General features: G+C 34.6%; 1 protein-coding gene across 4 annotated transcripts in view; it reads right to left on the reverse strand.

Annotated features, from left to right (window-relative positions):
* wscd2 (WSC domain containing 2) overlaps positions 1 to 21531 on the reverse strand; it is a 143917-nt gene that overhangs the window by 17331 nt on the left and 105055 nt on the right. For all 4 annotated transcript variants that reach the window (XR_012405986.1, XM_073950540.1, XM_005165158.6 and 1 more), the window contains 2 exons: positions 19542 to 19656; positions 4761 to 4945 (listed from right to left, as the gene is read on the reverse strand). Coding sequence is in view for 3 of the 4 variants with exons in the window: in XM_073950540.1 (XP_073806641.1) it covers positions 4761 to 4945; positions 19542 to 19656 (300 nt within the window). In the remaining variant the exon portion in view is untranslated. The remainder of the gene's footprint in view (positions 1 to 4760; positions 4946 to 19541; positions 19657 to 21531) is intronic.

The following is a 21531-nucleotide window of genomic DNA, read 5'->3' on the forward strand; positions in this document are numbered from 1 at the left end:
TGTGTGTGTAAATGAGGTTTTCTTGTTGTTGTTATCCCTCCAGTGTCTGTTATATTTCTGTGGCTCTCCTCTGAGGTATCGACTTTATGTATTGGGTGTTAAAAAAAAAGAGAAAACAACAAAAAAAGACAAATAAACAGACTCGACTCTAAGGGTTATTAAAAGTTATTTTATTTGTCAAGTGTTTTATTTGGATATTTTTACAAGGATATTTTGTGAATACTTCTTCCAACTTTTAACTTCCAGATCAAAGCTTCTGTTCCCACAGAATATCTCTTACGCATACAGGATTCCTGTCACATGAGAAAAATGCTTGTTCAGTGACACAGAGCCAAGTGTCACAAGTTTTCGCTTTTTTATCAATCAAGAAAGAGGAAGTGGGGGCAAGGAAAAGGAGTTGGTCACAACTAACAGATCTGGATTTGGATAAAAACATTATTTTATTTATAGTCTATTTTGATGATGGATGCTGTGAGAAACAGCTAAACAATGCTGGCCAAGGCCTCGTTTATGACACATTAACACAAAACTATTGAGATGAAAAATACCTAATGTGGCAGACTGATTGAATCTTTATAAAAGGCAAATAGTAGAAACCATTTCAGGTATTATTTAAGATAATTACTCCACTGTCAGCTCTATGGCAGTTTGCCCTATGCTCTGATATTTAAAGATTTGATTATAGATTGAGATTAAGATTTGATTATAAAGATAAACAAGACAAACAACTTGTCTAATTTCTAAATTTTCTATTTTAGATTTTAAGGTAGATATCTGATGAAGGTTATTTCATACCTGTCAACATTGGTATGTGAAAATAAGGGATATGCTCACCATAATAAGGGATTCCCCCGACCCCCTTAAAAAAAACCCAAATTACGTAATATGCTCATTTGGAGCTGTTTCAATAATAAACAGTTAAATCGTCAGTAATATGCTTTATTATTATTATTTACAAAAGAAAAAATAAATATTATAAATCAGCAGCAAATAAATTAGCAAACTGTTCAGCTTATTAAAATGAATAGCTATTATAACGAAATAGAATCAAATCTCATTAGCCGTTTCTTCACTGTATAACGTACACATTCTGATTAAAGAGCGACGAATGAATGACTTAATTCGATTTTTTTCGTTTGATTACATTAAATAACAGGTGTCACTTTAAAAATGCACACATCTAACATTGAAATGAAAGCATTCGACTGCTTTCCTAACTGTTTATGCTCAATTAGGATGAAATTACTTGCGTTTGGAAAAAAAAACTCACCAAGATCAACATCTTTAGCTATTAATCGTATTAATTATGTGTATATGTCTGTTCAAACACGCACCCAAAAACCAGACTTTTGCTCCGCTTCAAATCCCGAGTATGAATCCGTTTGGGAAACAGCGTCTGTTTATCAATATGGAGCGCGTCAGCAGACAGTCATGCACCTCTATATGACTGTTTTGAGGATTGCATTAATGGGGGACGACACTTGTAATGAAAAGGAAGGGAATCGCACCGTTTTTGTGTTTATTTCAATGTGTTTTCGTGCCTAAACAAAGCGAAAGCACAGAACAGACTCACATTTAAGAGCAAGGGTCGGCCCCTTGCGGTTCGGCGGTATGGGTTGCGTATAGGGAGGATCGACTCTTTATTGTTTATTTGAACCCTTCAGAGAAAGACTGAAAATACGTGAGAAATACGGGAAAATACCTTAACGGGATCATAGCGGTATATAACTGTAAAATACGGTAGAATCCCGGGAAATACGGGAGGGTTGACAGGTATGGGTTATGTGCCCATAATTCTGATACTTTTGCAAACAGTGTGGTAGTGTGCAGTATTTCTTCTTTGTGTTTTCAACTTTTGACTTTAAAAAGCATTCATAAGTAATGAAATAATTCAATGAATTAACATTAATAGTTAGCTGAACTTAACTTAAAGCTAATTACTGTTTGTTGTTAATTCCTGACAATCTAATAAATCTTTAAACTTCCCTCAAACAGTTTCCTGTGAGAAATCATTTGGTCTTTTAAAAGGAGTCTTTTCACACATCCTACCCACATCTGTTTGAGAGTGTTGAGCACTTCAGTCAATCCATTTTCAATTTACATGCAAACAAATTAAACACAGAGACTGCCAAAGTGGACGTAAGGCTGTATCTCTTTATCTTATTATTTCTGCAAAGCTTCTCAATGACCTGAGGTTATCTGTACAGTTTCAGAACAGTGCCACCTAGTGGTCAAAAGATATAACGTTCGCTTTTTTGGCTTTTAATTCTGTGCAGTTGGGTCAAAATGAAAAGCCAAGACTTTTTAGATGATTAGGAGCATTATTCAGCAGTCGAGCTTTTATATATTTTGCAAACTCATTGGTAGGCCCACACAAAATCTGCACGTGCAGAAGTCCCATTCAGTTTTTTAATTAATTTCAGTATAATTATTGACTAATATGAAAATACTCATATAATTTATTTACAATACAGTGTGTAAAGTAATATTTTCTGTCTTTTAGTATATATTACATGAGCAACTTTCTTTGCTTTGTGAGAGACTTACCAAATAAAGTGGATCAAATTGGATTTGTGTTGTAATCATTAAATAAAAGTTAAAAAGGTCTTATTTTTTATTTCACATATTAAGTTTTTAGTTATGATACTTCCAAAATCATTCAGCAGAAATCCACAGATTTTTAACAAAATTCTCTGCAGAAATAGCAAAAAATGTTAACAGATTCTGTCTGGCTCTACTCAATGGCATGCCAGTATACAATTGTGTATGTGTATTTGGCAGCATGCCTTGAAGGTTTCAGCACCATTTTGACTGCACTGAAAAAAAAAAAAAATTATTCATTCAATTTAAAAAATGTAGGGTAACGGTTCACATCTATTTTTTATCACTTGACCCAATGAAAAATAAATAACTTGCCTTAAACAATATTTTCTTTCTCCATGAGAATAATTTTAAATAAAAGCATATTTGTCATGTTGGGGAAAGTCAATTAATTTATATTCTCTTTCTGTTCTAAACTCAAAGATATAGCTTTAATCAAAACAACAATTCCCATAAAACGTTCGTCCAATTAAAAAATATATCCATGAAAGTACAAAGCATTTTGTAACGATTGCTGTACGTGGGCAACTGGAGATAGGAGAACACTCATGTCCCATACTCTGCACAACTCTGAGTGTCTCTGTTGTCAGGCAGAATACGCAGGTAGGAGACAGCACTGTCAGTTAACCTTTTTATTCTGAACTCAGAACATGCCCTTAACGTGACCACACCACCGAGGTGCTGTCTTTACACACTACCCTCATTGAGGGTGATGACCAATATTTTATTAATAAATGGAAAAATGGGCTTAAATCACAGAGGCCAACTCAAACATGAAAACACCTGAAGTTTATAACAAAACAACCCATGTATTTTAACCCTGAACCATTTCAATTATTTCTTAGTTAAGCTCTTAATCCAAAACATTTTTATTTCACTATGTTTTGAACTTAAAAATATTACTTGAAAAATAAAACAAATATTATTAAACTGAAATTATTTTTTTTTAATTTTGAAAATAAAAATCCATGTAGTTTGATAGGTTACTTAGATAATGGCAAGACTATCAATACCAATTATGGCATAATTAAATTAATATATTTTAGTTAGTTAGTTAGTTGGTTAGTTAGTTAGTTAGTTAGTTAGTTAGTTAGTTAGTTATCTTTGTGTCCCCGTAGGGAAATTTCATTTGCAGCATAGACTCACAGAGACTTCTGACATTTCACATTTGGCATATATATAAACAAATCAAATCATTAAAAAAACATGATACCCATTCTCTAAATAAATATCCAGTCTATTATCCATCAACTGCTATAGGAAGGAAGAATTTAAAAACTTAATTGCTTGGGGTATAAATTATAATTTTTTGTGTTTCTTACACACCTGGGAACACAATATCCTCTATATGAGTATTGTGAATTAACTCCATTTAAGTTGATGTAATGAGGAATTTAACTAACTTATTGCCTTCATCACCGAGTTCAAAACTCTTTTGAAATGAGTAAAATTACCTTTCAGTAAATTTTGAGTTAGATAAACTAATTTTATTTTATAAAGTTGACTGTTGGGTTTTTACAGTGTAATTCTATTCCCAACAACTTACTGGTTGTTACCATCTTCTCCAGTGAACTCCTCTGTGCCTCAGAAGCATTTCCATACCAGCAGATTAGACAAAATGTTTCAATACTTTCAATAAAAGAACTATAAAGCATGATCAACAATGTGTTGTCAACATTAAAAGACAAAGTATTTATTTATATCCGTTTCTATATCTGAGTACCCAACTTTGATGTTTTTAATATTTGCTCATGCTTGTGAAGCAATTAGAGTTGTATTTTATTTATCATTATTATTATCATCATTATATTATGTCTGTAATATTACGATAATAGTGTTCTAAATGTGTATTTTCAGAGGTAAGAAAACTCATTCGCTGTCAGTGAATGTCATTATAAACTTTACCCAAGCAACCTAAAGGCAGTAGCACGTCATGATTTTCTACGATGCAATCCTGTAATAACATCTATGTTGATCCTGGAAAATCATTTTTGTTCGAAATATCAACTATACCTATTCCCTACCCCTAAACCCAACCATAACTGTAAACTGGGGAATAAGAGTTGGATAACAATCATGTAGAAATGCAAATACCATAAGCCCAAACTTAACATCAACGTTAAACGTATCTGGAAACGTGTGTGTTTCAGGATACTCACATCGGCGGGCTGACTCCTGGCTCAGTTCCAGTCTATATATGGACAGTCGATTAGGACCACCGCAAAGGTTACTCTTTTCCCCTTTACATTCCATATTGCATTCACTCTCTGAGACATTGGGAGCCTGGATCTTATGGCCACAGTAGCACTCGGCTCCAAACTCGAGACCAGCATAAAGATAACCCCTGAAACACAGAGAAAACAACATCATCATTCATTTGGTTTATTATCTGGATGTCCAGTTCTTTAAAATGATGAACCGTGGTGCTTATGAAGAAAAACAACAATGTTAAGAGACTCGTGATGTCTGAGAGAGACTAGTGGTGTCCTGTGAGAGACTAGTGACGCCCTTTGAGAAACTAGTAATGTCCTGCGAGAGACTAGTGATGTCTGAGAAAGACTAGTGGTGTCCTGTGAGAGACTATTGATGTCTGAGAGCGACTAGTGGTGTCCTACGAGAGACTAGTGATGTCTGAGAGAGACTACAGGTGTCCTGTGAGAAACTAGTGATGCCCTGTGAGAAACCAGTAATGTCCTGTGATAGACTAGTGATGTCTGAGAAAGACTAGTGGTGTCCTGTGAGAGACTATTGATGTCTGAGAGCAACTAGTGGTGTCCTACGAGAGACTAGTGATGTCTGAGAGAGACTACAGGTGTCCTGTGAGAAACTAGTGATGCCCTGTGAGAAACTAGTAATGTCCTGTGAGAGACTAGTGATGTCTGAGAAAGACTAGTGGTGTCCTGTGAGAGACTATTGATGTCTGAGAGCAACTAGTGGTGTCCTGTGAGAGACTATTGATGTCTGAGAGCGACTAGTGGTGTCCTGTGAGAGACTAGTGATGTCTGAGAGAGACTAGTGGTGTCCTGTGAGAGACCAGTGGTGTCATGTGAGAGACTAGTAATGTCTGAGAGAGACTAGTGGTGTCTTGTGAGAAACTAGTGATGTCCTGTGAAAGACTAGTGTAGCTTTATATGCCCATAAAAATGGGAAAACTTGATTTTACAGTCCTTATTTGACTGTTATATTGAAATTAAGGAAAGGTTGGTGGGTATTTTTTTTTTTGTACACTTGAATGAATCAAAAACTGAAGTGCTACTGTTTGGCCCTTTGAGTCTCTGTGAATCTACAATTAATCAACTAGGTTGGTTTAAGCCTAAGGTCCACATTCACGCTGAGAGTCGTGGGATTTATTTTTGACACTGAGATAAAGTTTGACAAGCAAATAAATCAGTAATCAAAAGTGGTTTCTATTAATTAAAAAAACTTTGCTAAACTGAAGGCTTTTCTGTCTTTTAAGGAGTTGGAAACCATCATCAACATTTTTAACATGTCCAGACTGGACTACAGCAACTCTTTGTATTTTGAAGTTTCACAGGCTTCAATTGACCCTTCGCTAAGCCACACCCAAAAACCGCCACTCACCAATCGTGGCTTAGCCATCGTACCCCCATGCAGGAGCTCTGTCAAGCTTTCGAGCGAGGGAAACAGGCCAAAGCATTGTGCATATGGATTGTGTAAATCTGATACCCGGTATCCAAAAGGTTTGGACGGAGGTGGAATGTTTTCCCTTTTCAAAACCTAAAACCCAAGAGGAGAAATGCCAGTGTAGATCATGCTGTGTGAGGGGCGCTAAAGGAGCCGAGCTAAGTTGGTTTTGTTATCAATATTCCTGGTATTGTTTTAATATTCCAGGTTATGTTTCACAGCTGCCTTTTTTTTTTCGCTCGATATTATGAGCACTGCTCGCACAGCCATCGCAATAGTAGTCATACTAATAGCAATCATATTTCCATCAGTTTCAAGCTACTAATATTTAAAATGACATATCAACAGAACAAAACAGAGATATGATCATAATCATAATATACTTCATCCGCAGCTGTTCTTAGTCATTTATAAGCCTCTATGTCCATATCAGAGCTACGTCACTGATGTTTTCGTCAGTCTTTTGGAGATTTATTCATTGGTGATGATGTTATAGCGGGTTAGTGTCTGCTTTTATATTTGGTGTTGGATTAATATTTGCTGGTAGGGAAAACCTATTTGTTCACTTCTGCTATTTATACTTTATTTTGCATTTCAATTAATTTATTTATTCCACTTAATTGAAAATTAGAATAAAAACTGTATAAAGAGCACACAAACATACGTACAGACAGTGATAGGTGTACATTGTTATGGGTAAATGATGCTAATATTCAATACAAATCAATCAATTTCTTCTTTCTGGCTGTTCTTTCTGTGAATGAAACATGTAGAGGCTCTGTCCATGCATGTTTCCTCATTGATTAGTAACACTATATTTCATTGCACAACAATAGTCTATCAGGCTTTTTGGCTAAAAATAGAGAAATCACAGTTTAATTTGTTATTATTAGATTCTTTTAAAATGTCAACTCTCCTGCTGTCCATGAACTAAGCTGTTGAATGGTCAGCGTATAAGGCGGCTAGGCTAAGCTAGCTTCAATTTTGATTCATTTATTTTCTAATCGTTGCCTATTATGTGGTGAATATACCCCTGTAATCCATACTGCAGTCCTTTTTTGTCTGGCTTTCTCAGATATCTCACCTGTTTGCCAAAACCAAACAATTTTATCCCTAGCAATGTCTGACACCGGCGCATGCACGAAAGCTTGACAGGTATAGAAACAGTAACTAAATAGGGCAGGGCTTGGGGAAGGGTCAATTGTACACCTGCAGCTGGTTAAAAATGTAGGTTCTAGGCTTTAATGTCACTGAGACAAAAACAATTCTAGTATTTCATCAGTTTTATCATCCCTTCACTGGCTCCTAGTCCAATTTAGGATTCAATACAAGATATTGTTTTTTATTTTTAACGGTTCGAATGGTCTAGCACCTTCTTACATTGGTGAGCTTCTTCACTGGCATACATAAGTTTGAGGCCAATTAGGTCAGAAAACCAGTTTCAGCTAGTTGTTCCTTAATCAGGGTTAAAATAAAAAAGAGACAAGGCTTTATCTGTCACAGCCCCTCGTCTATGGAATGATCTGCATTTACATATCAGGTTTTATTTTTCCCCTTTTAAATCTCATTAATAAAATCATTCTGTCTCTTGCTTTTTGATTGCAATTAATTCATTTTAATATGTATTACACATTTTGTTTATAGTATAGATTTTGTATGTTGGTTGTTTTGTAAAGCACTTTGGTCACCATCTGTTGGTTTAAAAAGTGCTCTATAAATAAAGAAATCTACAAACAAACTATGTCCTGTGAGCGACTAGTGATGTCCAGTGAAGGGAATAATGGCTCTACTAACAACAGTAATTTTTTCAATCAAAAATCAATCAAACAAATGACTGTTTTCCTTGAATTACAGACAATAAAATGCGCGGTAATACAATTGAGAAGGCTGGAGTGGTTATCATGTCAGCAGTGTCTCTCTCTCAGCCATAGGACCTCTCTTTCTCTGGGGTGTGTGTGTGTGTGTGTGTGTGTGTGTGTGTGTGTGTGTGGTCGGGGCTGGGGAGGCACACATAACCAACCAGTGATGATGATTGGTGTGTTTGTGAATGTGGTGTAACTGAGAACATGATGATTGGCTTGGATAAAGTACATTTCCATCGTTTGCCAATCAGAGGCAGAGCAGTGCAGGTATTCACACACAAGCACATGCACAGGCACGTCAAAGGTAGCTATTGCAAAGGTAGCTAACTGCAAATATAAGCACTACCTTTCCCTCATTGAGGTGAAAGGCAAGAACGTTTATGTTTTGTGCAACCCAGGAAAAAAAGAAGATTTAGTTAATAGTCTTTTTTTAAATTTTTTTAAAGTAAAGCATTAGTTACTTTCCTTGGTATTTAGTTACTCTTATAAATATGTAACTCAGGTACTATTTGTGAGAATTAACTAGAAACTACAACTAATTACTATTTTAAAGGAATGTGCCAAACACTGGTGATATACTGTGAGAGACTAGTGATGTCCTGATATCAGTGAGGGATTAGTGATGCCTTTTGTCTACAGATGTGCTGAAGTAATTCCAAGAATTGTAATAAGTACACCATAGTTTCATTTATACCGACACACTGTATGCTGTACAAAACAGCAGAAAGAATGTGGCTTATTCCCCTATCACTCCCAAAAATGTCCCTTTCTTCAAAAAAAAAAAAGAGAGACTAAGTCATTATAGTTTTTTCAAGATCTTGTAAAGTTTGAGACAAGTTTAAAATGAATTTGCATAATGGGATATTTTATGCAAGCAAAACATGCGCAACATATGCATACATTTAAACTTGTGCTTGGATTTGTGATAAGCCCATGCATATTTGTATAGCATATTTCACAGATGCAGTGAGATTTAACTTTGAAATACATTTTAGTCATCTTTATAACAAACCATGTTTGTAATGAATGGCACAAACATTTCTGTTTGTTTCATAAATATATATTATCATTTGTCACTCTTTTCTGGATAAAAGGATTTTTGTTGAGCAACTGGGAACTAAAACATGTTTATAATCTTTTGTTTCACTTTTGTTTTACACATATAACACAGTTAGACTTCATTATAGTGTGTTTTAAAGGGAAAATCCAGTTTTCTGTTCCACAGATGTTTGCTAGCCCATGCTGAAGTCCCAGATGAAAAGTTTAAAAGAATCATCGTCTACATACAGAGAATGAGTTGTTACTTTTACCAGAGACACACAGAAAAAAAATGATCAGCACTGAGGGCAAACAGATATGCCATTTTGTAAGTTTCTCAATCAGTAGCTCTCATTTTTCCGTTTAAAAAAGTCCTGACGCCAGATCTCATCCTCCCACTGTCTATCTGTTATCTGTGTTTTTATAATATACAGACTATTGTGACAGAACAGTTCCACGTTGATGGATTTAGGTCAAGTAGAGGAAACAGATAAACTGAAGAGTAACACCAGCAAAATCATTTATCCTTATTTCCTCACCCCTGTGTCATTCGTTTTATGTATAAAACAGGCAGAAATTGGATTAGCAATTAGTATTCAATTACTAACTCATTTGCAAAGGGAGCATTGCATAATAGTGAAAAATAATCAGTAAATTGACTTTTCAGATGCATATAAGAAGGTATCCCTCCAAAAAACCTGTCCATGTTTCACCAAAAAGACATGGGCAGTGATTTTTTTTCTGTCAGTAAATACTGACAGTATATTGTTACACAGAAAATGAGGGTTTGCACTGGTATACAGTACACTTTTAGTAAATGTCGCCCTACACAGGTCATTAATCTGTGATAAAGCTGTTTACTCCTGGTATTAACCTTGATTTTGTCCTAATCAAGAATTAATCATGTATGGCAGTGGTTCTTATACAGAGGGCAGCAATTTGCTCACATACAGTTAGGTAAAAAGTATTTGGACAGACACAATTCTAACATTTTTGGCTTAATACAAGATAAGCTTTAGCTGCAGTCTGTCAGCTTTAATTAGTTTAATTAATTAATTTAGTCTATCAGCTTTAAGTGCTTCCCACTTGTTAAGGGACCTAAAGTAACTGGACAACTGGCTTCTAATCTGTTCTATGGTCAGGTGTGTGTTATTCCTTCATTATGCCAATTACAATGAGTAGATAAAAGGTCCAGAGTTCATTTCAAGTGTGCTCTTTGCATTTGGAATCTGTTACTGTCAACTCTCAAGATGAGATCCAAAGAGCTGTCACTATCAGTCAAGCAAGCCATCACTAGGCTGAAAAAAAAACAAAAAACTCATCAGAGAGATAGCAAAAGCATTAGACGTGGCCAAAACAACTGTTTGGAACATTCTTAAAAAGAAGGAACACACCAGTGAGCTCAGCAACCCCAAAAGTTCACGTAGACCACGGTAACATCTGTGGTGAATGACCACCCTTCAGGAGAGCCTCAAAAACAGGAAGACCAGATTACAGTTCTACAAAAGCCTTCACAGTGCTGGAACGTGATTCTAAACAGTGAAGCACAGTGGTAGTAGTGACATGGTGTGGGCATGTATGGCTGTCAATGGAACTGGTACTCTTGTATTTACTGATGATGTGAGTGCTGACATAAACAGCAGGATGAATTCTGAAGTGTTTCAGGCAATATTTCGTGCTCATATTAAGCCAAATGCTACAGAACTCATTAGACGGTAGTTAACAGTGCAGATGGAGAATGACCAATGAGTTTTTGAAAGGAAGGAAGAGGAATGTTATGCAATGGCCAAGTCAATCCCCTGACCTGAAACCGATTTAGCAAATTTGCTTGAATTTCACTTGATTAAGATAAACAGAAGGGAAAATGCCACAAGAATAAGCAGGAACTGAAGATAGTTGCTGTAGAGGCCTATCAGAGCGCCATCAGGGATGAAACCCAGCATGTGGTGATGTCTATGCATTCCAGACTTCAGGCTGTAACTGACTGCAAAGGATCTGCAACAAAGTATTACAAATTATTAAAAAAACTTTAATTAAAAATTAAAGTTTGATTTATAATTATTATTCTTTCCCATTACTTTTGGACCCTTAAAAAGTGGGAGGCACATATGCAAGCTAGTGTATTTCCTACACCGTTCAGCTGAATTGAATGTGAATACCCTCAAATTAAAGCTGACATTCTGCAGTTAAAGCACATCTTGGTCATTTAACTTCCAATAAATTCTGTTGGTGTATAGTGCCAAAAATATTAGAATTTTGTTGCTGTCTAAATATAAATGGACCTATCTTTATATAAAATTGAATCAGAATTATTAACCCTCCTGAATTATTTTTTATCCAATTTCTGATTAACCTGATTTTCCTTGCTCTTAAATATAATTTGTGAAATATTTAAAATTACAGGGCTTAAAACTGTGACTTCCACTGTATAATTACTGTATATAATTGTTTTACATGGAATATCAGAGGAAGACATTTTAAACGAGTTATGTCTAGACTCTAGTTATCTAAATATTTATAAACTCGACCACTTTATCTTTCACTTATTTTAATCACATTATCCTTTTCTGTAGTCAAAACATCATATGTGAGGGCCTTGCATTGTTTCCTTATTAGGGACCTTGGGGCAAAAACATTACGTAAAATATTACAGTATCTTCAGGAAGTGAAATGGATTGCCTTTTTTTAGCGCTACCAATATTAGCTCTGGCGACACTGAGGTTGTCATTTCGATTTCAAGGACTGAAAAAAACGTGCAAGTACTGATAAAATGTGTACCGTCAATAGCTTTTTTTTTTTTTTTTGAAGTGACTGACAAATGTACAGATGTAAATATTTTGTTGTTTTTAATTCATTCACTAACTCGAGAATAAGAGACAAGTAGAAAACCTACAAAGACCAACTTATTCATAACCTATTTGAGTTTCTTGTGTTAAACACAAGCATTATTGCATTAACATTATTGACTTCTGCTCATTTCTATATATCTTCTTTTGTGTTCAGCAGAATAAAAAGACACGTTAAAGTTTATTACCACTGAAGGCAATGTTGGGAAAGTTACTTTCGAAAGTAGTGCATTATAATATTGAGTTACTCCTTCAAAAAAGTAACTAATTGCATTACTTAGTTACTTTTTAGGGAGAGCCATGCCTTATATTACTTGAGTTACTTTTGCATTACTTTTCCTTACCAGGCTGAGGCTGAGGATCTATTTTAGAACTTTGAGTTTTTCTTCCACCTTTTTATAGAGAAGCTTTGCATTTAACAACCACCTCTATATAACCCACACCTTCATTTTCCTTTAAGAAATGTAGGATAAAATTATATTTTGGGAACTTTCTGAGGCCAGAGCTATACATGCTGTATATAAAGATTAATGACAGCATGTAATGTGTTTGCTACTAAGTACTTTTTGTGTCATTAAGTAAATCCAATGTCCATTGAGAAAAAGAAAGATTTTAAACATTTGAAATATTTAAAAACAAAATAAAAAGAGGATAAAAAAATTCCCAAATCAAAATAAATCTTTAAGCTTAATAAATTGAATAAATTGCTTTATGTGGCCTTAACAAATGTGTAATTTCCAAAAAGATTTTAAAAAATGTACTACATTACAAAACATAGTCGCTTCTACAGTATAGTGGCTATGTCTCCTCTACAATAAAAGCAATAAAAACAATCCACTCCTTTTCTTTGATCAGTTAAAAATATCAAGAATCTATTGCAAAAATGTAAGTCTTCGGCCTGCCATTGTTTCTGTTTCTGACTGTCTGTAGTGATGACGGATGATTTGTGAATGAATCCTTTGTTTATAACCGGATCTTCTAAGTGAACCAGTTGAACCAGTTGATTAAATTGAACAGAGTTGTTGTGAAACAATTTGCGTCTTCAGTACTTCTGACTCGAAACAAACCCATATCCTGAGTTATTCCATTACTAGAACAGCACACTGACTAATTTGCTGGGAAAAAGGACACCTGATGATGATTATGAGTGTGAACCGACTGTTTGTTCCCTCACAGTACGCTCTCTCATTGACTTTGATTTAACCTGACTAAGATAACTGTTATACCACAATATATTTAGTTAAAGCCAATTAAGTAAAGTAAAAAGTAACTTGTGTTACATTTTTTAAAAAGTAACTCAAATAATATTACTTATTTTTAAAAGTAGTGCGTTACTTGTTACTATGTAAAAGTAATATCATTATGTAATGTGCATTACTTATAATGCGTTACCTCCTGCACTGTAAAAATTATATGATCAATTAGTCCTGACAGCATATGTTTTTAAGTTAATGTAACTTATTAAACTAAGTTAATTATGTTCTAACTTAATTTTATAAGTTATGCAAGCTGTTTTAAGTCAGTTTAACATAATTTAGGGTAAATAGACTCATAATGTTAATTTGATTCAGATCAGCTTAAAATTTTAAGGCAATTTTAATACACTTTCTTCTCATTAACCGCTACTTTGTATGTAAATGGTGTGCAGATAACACCTTAACCACTGCAGAGGATCCTGAAGAACCAATTTTAATCTGTGCAGACATGAAAGGTGTCCATAAAGAGCATTCAATTACCTTTTCTAGTTTGCTCATTTTCTAGTTTGGTCCACAAATTAAAATGGAGTTTTAAAAAAATAATGATTAAGGGGTCTTTCATCATTGTTTTGGTTTCACAAAAAGATTTCACACTTGGCTTGATGTGTGGGAACCTAGTGTGTTTTGCACCTTGGACAGCAGTCATAGCAGTGTCAGCACCAAAACAATCAGCCTTTCATATTAGTGTTTCGGGATGAGATGATCTCAGTCAGCATGAAAAAAAACTCTGGTGAAGTTTGCCTTTGACAAGAAAGCAATCCAAGCCAATGAACCAAATAAAAAATAATATTAATAAATAAATAAAAATGCATGATGACTCCCGTGTGAAATCAAAATGAAGCAAACAAGAAGCAGCTGTAACCCTCTAACAGCTAAATTCCTTTTTTTTTTTGGAGAAAAACAAATGATTTACAGATGTGAAAGCACAAAAACACATACATTTTCAAACTGTTCCTTTGGCGAAGCTCCTAAATGGCTTCAGAGCCCTTAAAATAATGTGCATAAGTTATACTGACAGCCTCTAATCTGGCATTGTTTTACATCCTTTGGTCAAAAGGTGAACACTTCTGTTTAGAATTATTGTAATTGTACAGAAATTTAGTTGGGGTTTTTAATCATTTCCTCTGTTGTGATCTATAACAAGAAATGTAATAAGGCTTCCAAAAAACTAAAGGGGAGTAACAGACAACACTTTCCCTTTTGGGAGAACAGTCCATTTAAATTATAAAAAACAACTGAGCTGTTTTTGTAAACATCTAATCATTTAAGGAATGAGGAAAAGAGGAGGTAAATATAGAAATAAGCAAACAAATCAGATGACCATCAGAGGAAGGATATACCTGATAACCCTTTCCCTCTCAGGTTACATTTACACAAGACAATTAAATCAAAAACAGATACAGTATACACATATCCTTATCTTTTCCATTTTTGAAGTTTCACATCCTGTACACACAGGATTGTTGAGGATGAAGGTTTTGGTAAAATCATTTTTTGTAGCCTGTTAACAGTAATAAAAGAAAAAAAGAGTATATTAAGCCCCCCAAAATTGTTAAAATTGTAAAAAAAAAAAAAAAAAGTTTTGAGTTTTTAAGTTGAAATCATCTTGTAAATGAGGCGACACGGTGGCTCAGTGGTTAGCACTGTCGCCTCACAGCAAGAAAGTCATTGGTTCGAGTTCTGGCTCGGTCAGTTGGCATTTCTGTGTGAAGTTTGCACATTCTCCCAATGTTCCCATGAGTTTCCTTCTGGTGCTCTGGTTTTCCCCACAGTCCAAAGACATGCGCTATAGGTGAATTAAATAAACTAAATTGCCCGCAGTATATGTGTGTGAAAAGAGTGTGTATGGGTGTACTGGGTTGCAGCTGGAAGGGGATCCGCTGTGTAAAACATACACAGGATAAGTTGGCGGTTCATTCTATAAAGGAGCTAAGCTGAAGGAAAATGAAAAAATCATCTTGTGAACATACCCTCATTTATTAAAAGGAATACGATTATAGTAATGAGTGATTTGTTTTTCATGTTTGTCAGTTAAGGACCCCATTAGCATGACATCAATAACATATTTATGAGGACTTACAGCGTACTGTAAGTGTATTTGTGCATTGTAATAACAACATGAGTGTTGTGTAGGTGTCATTTTTGTGTTTAAGTCAGGTTTTAACTACTCTGTGGGGACAAAAGCTCATCTTAAAAGAAGAGAATAAAAGTTATTTATAAGTAAAATGACTAGCATTGCTGAGGCCAGCTGTCATTATCCCTTTCAAGAAAAGTTGGCAGATAAATTTGCAATGCCTCCGGGCAGTTCATCAAAGACCTACTTGTATCGAAATGAATGAGGAAATACGTAAATCTCAAAAACTGCTGCCTGAACTTACAGTTAAATGACATCTTTGAAATCTGTAACATTTCAGTTCAAAATATCCCACAGACCATTTATTAGTCTATAGCTGGTCAAATTTCCCCTTTTTATGAGCAAAAACCCTTCATTTCTGTGTAATGAATTGTGGCTTTCAGAAGAGAGCAAAGGTCTATTCTGAAAAAAAAAACAAAACAATGAAACATTTGGTAACACTTTATTTTGATGGTTCATTTGAGTATTAGAAGACTCTGCCTAACATCTGTTGATACTGCTCCTTCAACAGACATTCAACTGACTATAAGAAACTTGTCAAGTACATGTCAAATTACACTAACCCTAACTCCAACATATCAGTCTACTTATAATCTTATGAAAATTAGTTGAAATGTAACTTAACTTCAACAAACGGACCATCAAAATAAAGTGTGATCAAACTTTTTTTTTTTTTAATGAGATCTCATTCAGACAAAATGTCATTTATGACCAGTTTAAGCCTTTCACAGTTTAACTCAAATATTTAATATTATAAGTGTCTTTATTTTTCCCTGATTTTCAATAAAAAGCTGAATGTCCATGACATCTATGATATATATATATATAATATACAAACAACAGTTTCTAGTTTCTGTCTGGTTCTCGAATTTGATTGGCTGATAGCCATGCAATATTCTGCAATAACAGCACTCATAAGACCTCCTCATCCTTTTTACTCCAGAGTGACAGCAGATCAATAAATTCACTACAGTTTGACAAATATTGCAGCTGTTGGACAACATTATGTACTTTTGAGGCTTTTTAGGCAAGAATATAGTTTTTTACATTGCAACTATGCAGTTTATTTATAAGGAGAGTGCCTATTTATAAATTTATGATTTTGAGATTCGGCGCATCAGCATCCATCAGCCTGTCATACTGAGCAGAGCAAAGACAGTTGACATTCTTCCACAAGATGGCGACAGAGGCCATATATTAGGAGTCCTTAGAGGAGAAAAATCTAGCGTAACTGATCAAATTATTATAAAAAAGGTAAGAGACTTTCAATGAAAATGAAAATGAAAGTCAACCTCTCTCTTTTGTATGTTGCAGTTCTGTATTTATACCATAGTCTATTAGTGTTTGCTTTGCTTTGGCTTTTTCGGAGTTAATTATTTTAATATTCTGATTGCAACTGAGACATAATCGGAAATCTCTGTAGACTGATGGTATTTCATGTCGTTCAGCCTTATAATCTTAAAATGTCAGCAAAATCTCCTGTTTTGTCATCCCTTTGTATATTACGCTAGAAAATCATTCAAATACGAGCTTTAAAATCACGTTGGTGAATTAGTAACGGCTTCTGCTGTTCTAACATCAGCTGCAGATGAGAATAAGTGGTAGAAGAAAGTAGTTCCTCATACAAAAGGGCTTTTAGACTCTCCTTTTTGATTTTCTTTTTTATATACATATTATGCTGTCGAACTGTTGTATAAACGCAATATCACAGGAGTAGCTTTGTATATAAGCATTACACTGTTAGCACAATTTCTTCCGATCTAATGACCTTTGCGGATAAAGTCTGAGAAAATGCTCATTTAAACCACATTAGCCATACCTTCAGAAAGGAAATTTAAAAACATTCTCAAAAAATGAAGTCAACTACTTGCTCTGGATATAAAGTTAAAACTTCAAGCACAAGTATTGACTCACTCTTAAGAAACAGTGCTGAACCAACCATCGTTGGTGAAGCAATGCAGCCTTCAATTTATTCAGCAAAAAATACATTATATAACATTTCATCGCCATTCCTCAGCACAGCCACAACGTTACTGGCATGTACTTTTTCACATATTCGGGGAAGTCACATGGACTCGGGATCCCATTACATTTCACATTACACTTACCCTTGGTAAAACTCAAATTGTTCCTGATGTTTCAACTTCACAATGTGATTCTGCCATATACCGTTTGGTTTGAGGTTAGGAAACAGAATGGCATTAGCCAGTATATAAACAAAGTCCAAAGAATGCGATCATTGTACGTGTGTGAGGGAAATAGTTTTTTTAAGAGAGAGATATGATATATTGAATAATAATGTTATATATTAAATAATATGATGATATATTAAATTATAATGTGATATATTAAATAATATGATATATTATATATATTTTTATTTTTTTACATGTATAAATTCTTCTTATACTACTACTACTGTATGTAGTAGTATAGGGAATATGTATGTTCTTTTAATTTTATGTAAACTTAATAACTGTTTTGGCAATGCATTTGTAACATTTGTCATGCCAATAGAGCAATTATTGAATTGAATTGAATTGAGAGAGAGAGAGAGAGAGAGAGAAAGAGAGAGAGAGAGAGAGAGAGAGAGAGAGAGAGAGTGTGTTTGTGTTTCTCCCAAAAGAAAGTAGTCACTGTGAAAAAAGGTTTTTGTGCGTGTGTATGTGTGTGTGTGTGTGTGTGTGTGTGTGTGTGTGTGTATGTGTGTGTGTTTGGATGTATCTGTGAGAGACAGATTGTGAGTTTGTGTGTGTGTTTTTTAGAAGTTTCAGTCAATATATAGTATGGTAGGGCTGCACAATATTTGAAAATCAGAACACTGCGATATTTTGTTTTGCCGAATGTTTTGTTATCCGAGTAAAATTTCAGCAGATGATTTGAACAGATCTATTGAGAAACATTTCATTCATTTAGATCAACTGGGATGAACAAGTCTTTTTCTAATCCATTGCATCCTCATAAATGATAATAAATTACACGCAGAAATAAATAAATAAATAAACTGCTTTATGGTTTTCTGGTGATTTTAACAGTATTTACCTACAGAAATTGAACAAGCATGTGTAAAAATAACATGGTCAAATAATAAAAATTTGTATAGTGTAATACACTCACCGGCCACTTTATTAGGTACATCTGTCCGACTGCTTGTTAACGCAAATTGCTAATCAGCCAATCACATGTCAGCAACTCAATGCATTTAGACATGTAGGCATGGTCAAGATGATCTGCTGCAGTACAAACAGAGCTTCAGAATGGGGAAGAAAGGTGATTTAAGTGACTTTGAACGTGACATGGATGTTGGTGCCAGACAGGCTGGTCTGAGTATTTTAGAAAATGCTGATCTACTGGGATTTTCACACACAACCATCTCTAGGGTTTACTGAGAATGGTCCGAAAAAGAGAAAGTAACCAGTGAGCGGCAGTTCTATGGCCAGACTGGTTCGAGCTGATAGAAAAGCAATAGTAACTCAAATAACAACTCGCTACAACCAAGGTATGCAGAAAGTCATCTCTGAATGCACAATACATCCAACCTTAAGGCGGATGGGATACAGCAGCAGAAGACCACACCGGGTGCCACTCCTGTCAGCTAAGAATAGGAAACTGAGGCTATAATTTGCACACTCAACAAAATTGGACAATAGAAGATTGGAAAAAAAGTTGACTGGTCTGATGAGTCTCGATTTCTGCTGCATCATTCGAATGGTAGGCTCAGAATTTGGCATCAACAACATGGAAGCATGGATCCACCCTGCCTTGCATCAACGGTTCAGGCTGTTAGTGGTGGTGTATTACTTTAATACCAATACAGCATTGTGTCAACACCACAGCCAACCTGAGTATTGCTGCTGACCATGTTCTTTCCTTAATGACCACAGTATACCCATCTTCTAATGGCTACATCCAAAAGGATAACGTACCATGTCATAAAGCATGAATCATCTCAGACTGGTTTCTTGAACATGATAATAACGAGTTCACTGTACCCAAATGGGCTCCACATTCCCCCGATCTCAATTCAATAGAGCACTCTTGGGATGTGGTGGAATGGGAGATTTGGGTAATGTGACTACTGCAGATACACACATTGCGATATCGATGCTGAAACAATATATTGTTCCGCCCTACAGTACAATACAGTACAGTGCAGTACCTCTCAGCGCAGTTGTCCTGGCAGCGGAAGACAGTCATTTTCTTGTAGTCCAGGAAGGACACTCCTCTGAGTGCTCGCTTCTGTGTGTCGTCTACATAGCAGCCGATGTACTTGGCTAAAGAGAAAAAGACATTGAAAAAAAAATAAATAATTAAAAAAATCACTGCAGTCTCCAGTATTAGCTATATGAAAAAGAAATTAAAGCCCTGATCTGAATACTCTTGAAAAAGAAATCATGTTGATTCTCAGAAAGACTGTAAAGCAGCTTTGAAAATAATGTTCTAATGTTGAAGCACAGCACCATCTTGTGGACAAATGGTGAAGTCACATCCAAAGCTCTGAGTGTGGGAATTTATCAAAGATGCTAAGATTATATATATATATATATATATATATATATATATATATATATATATATATATATATATATATATATATATATATATATATATATATATATATATATATATATGTGTGTGTGTATGAATATGCATATTGCAGCATTTATATGCTGCAATATTTATTCAATAATTAATTTTATTTTCGGCTTAGTCCTTTAATTAATTAGGTGTCGCCACAGCGGAATGAACCGCCAACTTATCGAGCACATGTTTTTAAACAGCGGATGCCCTTCCAACCGCAACCCATCACTGGGCAACACCCTTACACATTCATTCATACTGATACACTACGGACAATTTAGCTTACCCAATTCACCTGTACCACATGTCTTTGGACTGTGCACCCAGAGGAAACCCAGGCAAACACAGGGAAAACATGCAAACTCCACACAGAAATACCCAGCCGGGGCTCGAACTTTGTTGCTGTGAGGCGATTGTGCTACCCACTACACCACCATGCTGCTATGCTGCAATACTTTACATTGTTATTATTATTATTATTATTATTATTATTATTATTAATAACAATGACAATAATAATAATAAAATAATTATTATTTGTTTGAAATAAAACAAAATAATCATTATCATAATTTTTTGAACATATTAATTGTTAAGTAGTGTGGAAAAAAATGTGTATAATGTAGATTAAATAATTTGTTTCCATAATCTTTCTTCATCTACTTATCATTATTACAACTATAATTTGTGTATTTTAATGCTAAATAATGGTATTTATGTGAAAAATATTTTATATTAAAAGTTCTTGTTTTTTTTTATTATCATCCTAATCATCGTCATCATTAATATTATTATTTGTAGTATCATTTAATGTGAAAAATAATATAATTATTAACCTATTAACAAAATTATCATTATCATTATCATAGTTGTTGTTGTTGTTATGATTGTTATTATTATTATTATTATTATTATTATTATTATTATTATTATTATCATTATTATTTTAGAATATATTATAATTATTAACTAGTGTGAAAAATGTGTATAATGTGGATAAAATAGTTTATTTCAATCATCTTCATCTACTTATTATTATAACCACAATTTGTGTATTTTATTTTTAATTATACTTATATGTATAGTATTTACCAGAGATGGGTTGCAGCTGGAAGGGCATCCGCTGCGTAAAACATGTGCTGATTAAGTTGGCGGTTCATTCTACTGTGGCAAGCCCAGATTAATAAAGTGACTGAGCCGAAAAGAAAATTAATGAATGAATGTATGGTATTTGATGTTAAATTGTTTCTTATTATTGTTGTAAAAAGTATTAAACACATGAATAAAGGGAGGTGTTTTGGGGCAGTGAAAGCCCTGACAGCAGCTGAAATCTCTCGGTAGTTCTTCAGCAACCCTCTGCCCTTATCATTGTATATTAACATTCGCTGCTTCAGTCCAACATCTACATTATCAGGATGATAAAGATGAAACCAGGGCAGACTTTTCAGCAAGACAATGATCCAAAACACAACCAAGGAAACTCTCAAATGCTTTCACAGAAAAAAAATAAAGCTGTGGACTGGCCCAGCCAATCACCTGACTTGAATCTAATAAGAAATACAAATTGA

Source organism: Danio rerio, chromosome 5 (assembly GCF_049306965.1).
Source record: "Danio rerio strain Tuebingen ecotype United States chromosome 5, GRCz12tu, whole genome shotgun sequence".
Lineage (NCBI taxonomy): Eukaryota > Metazoa > Chordata > Actinopteri > Cypriniformes > Danionidae > Danio > Danio rerio.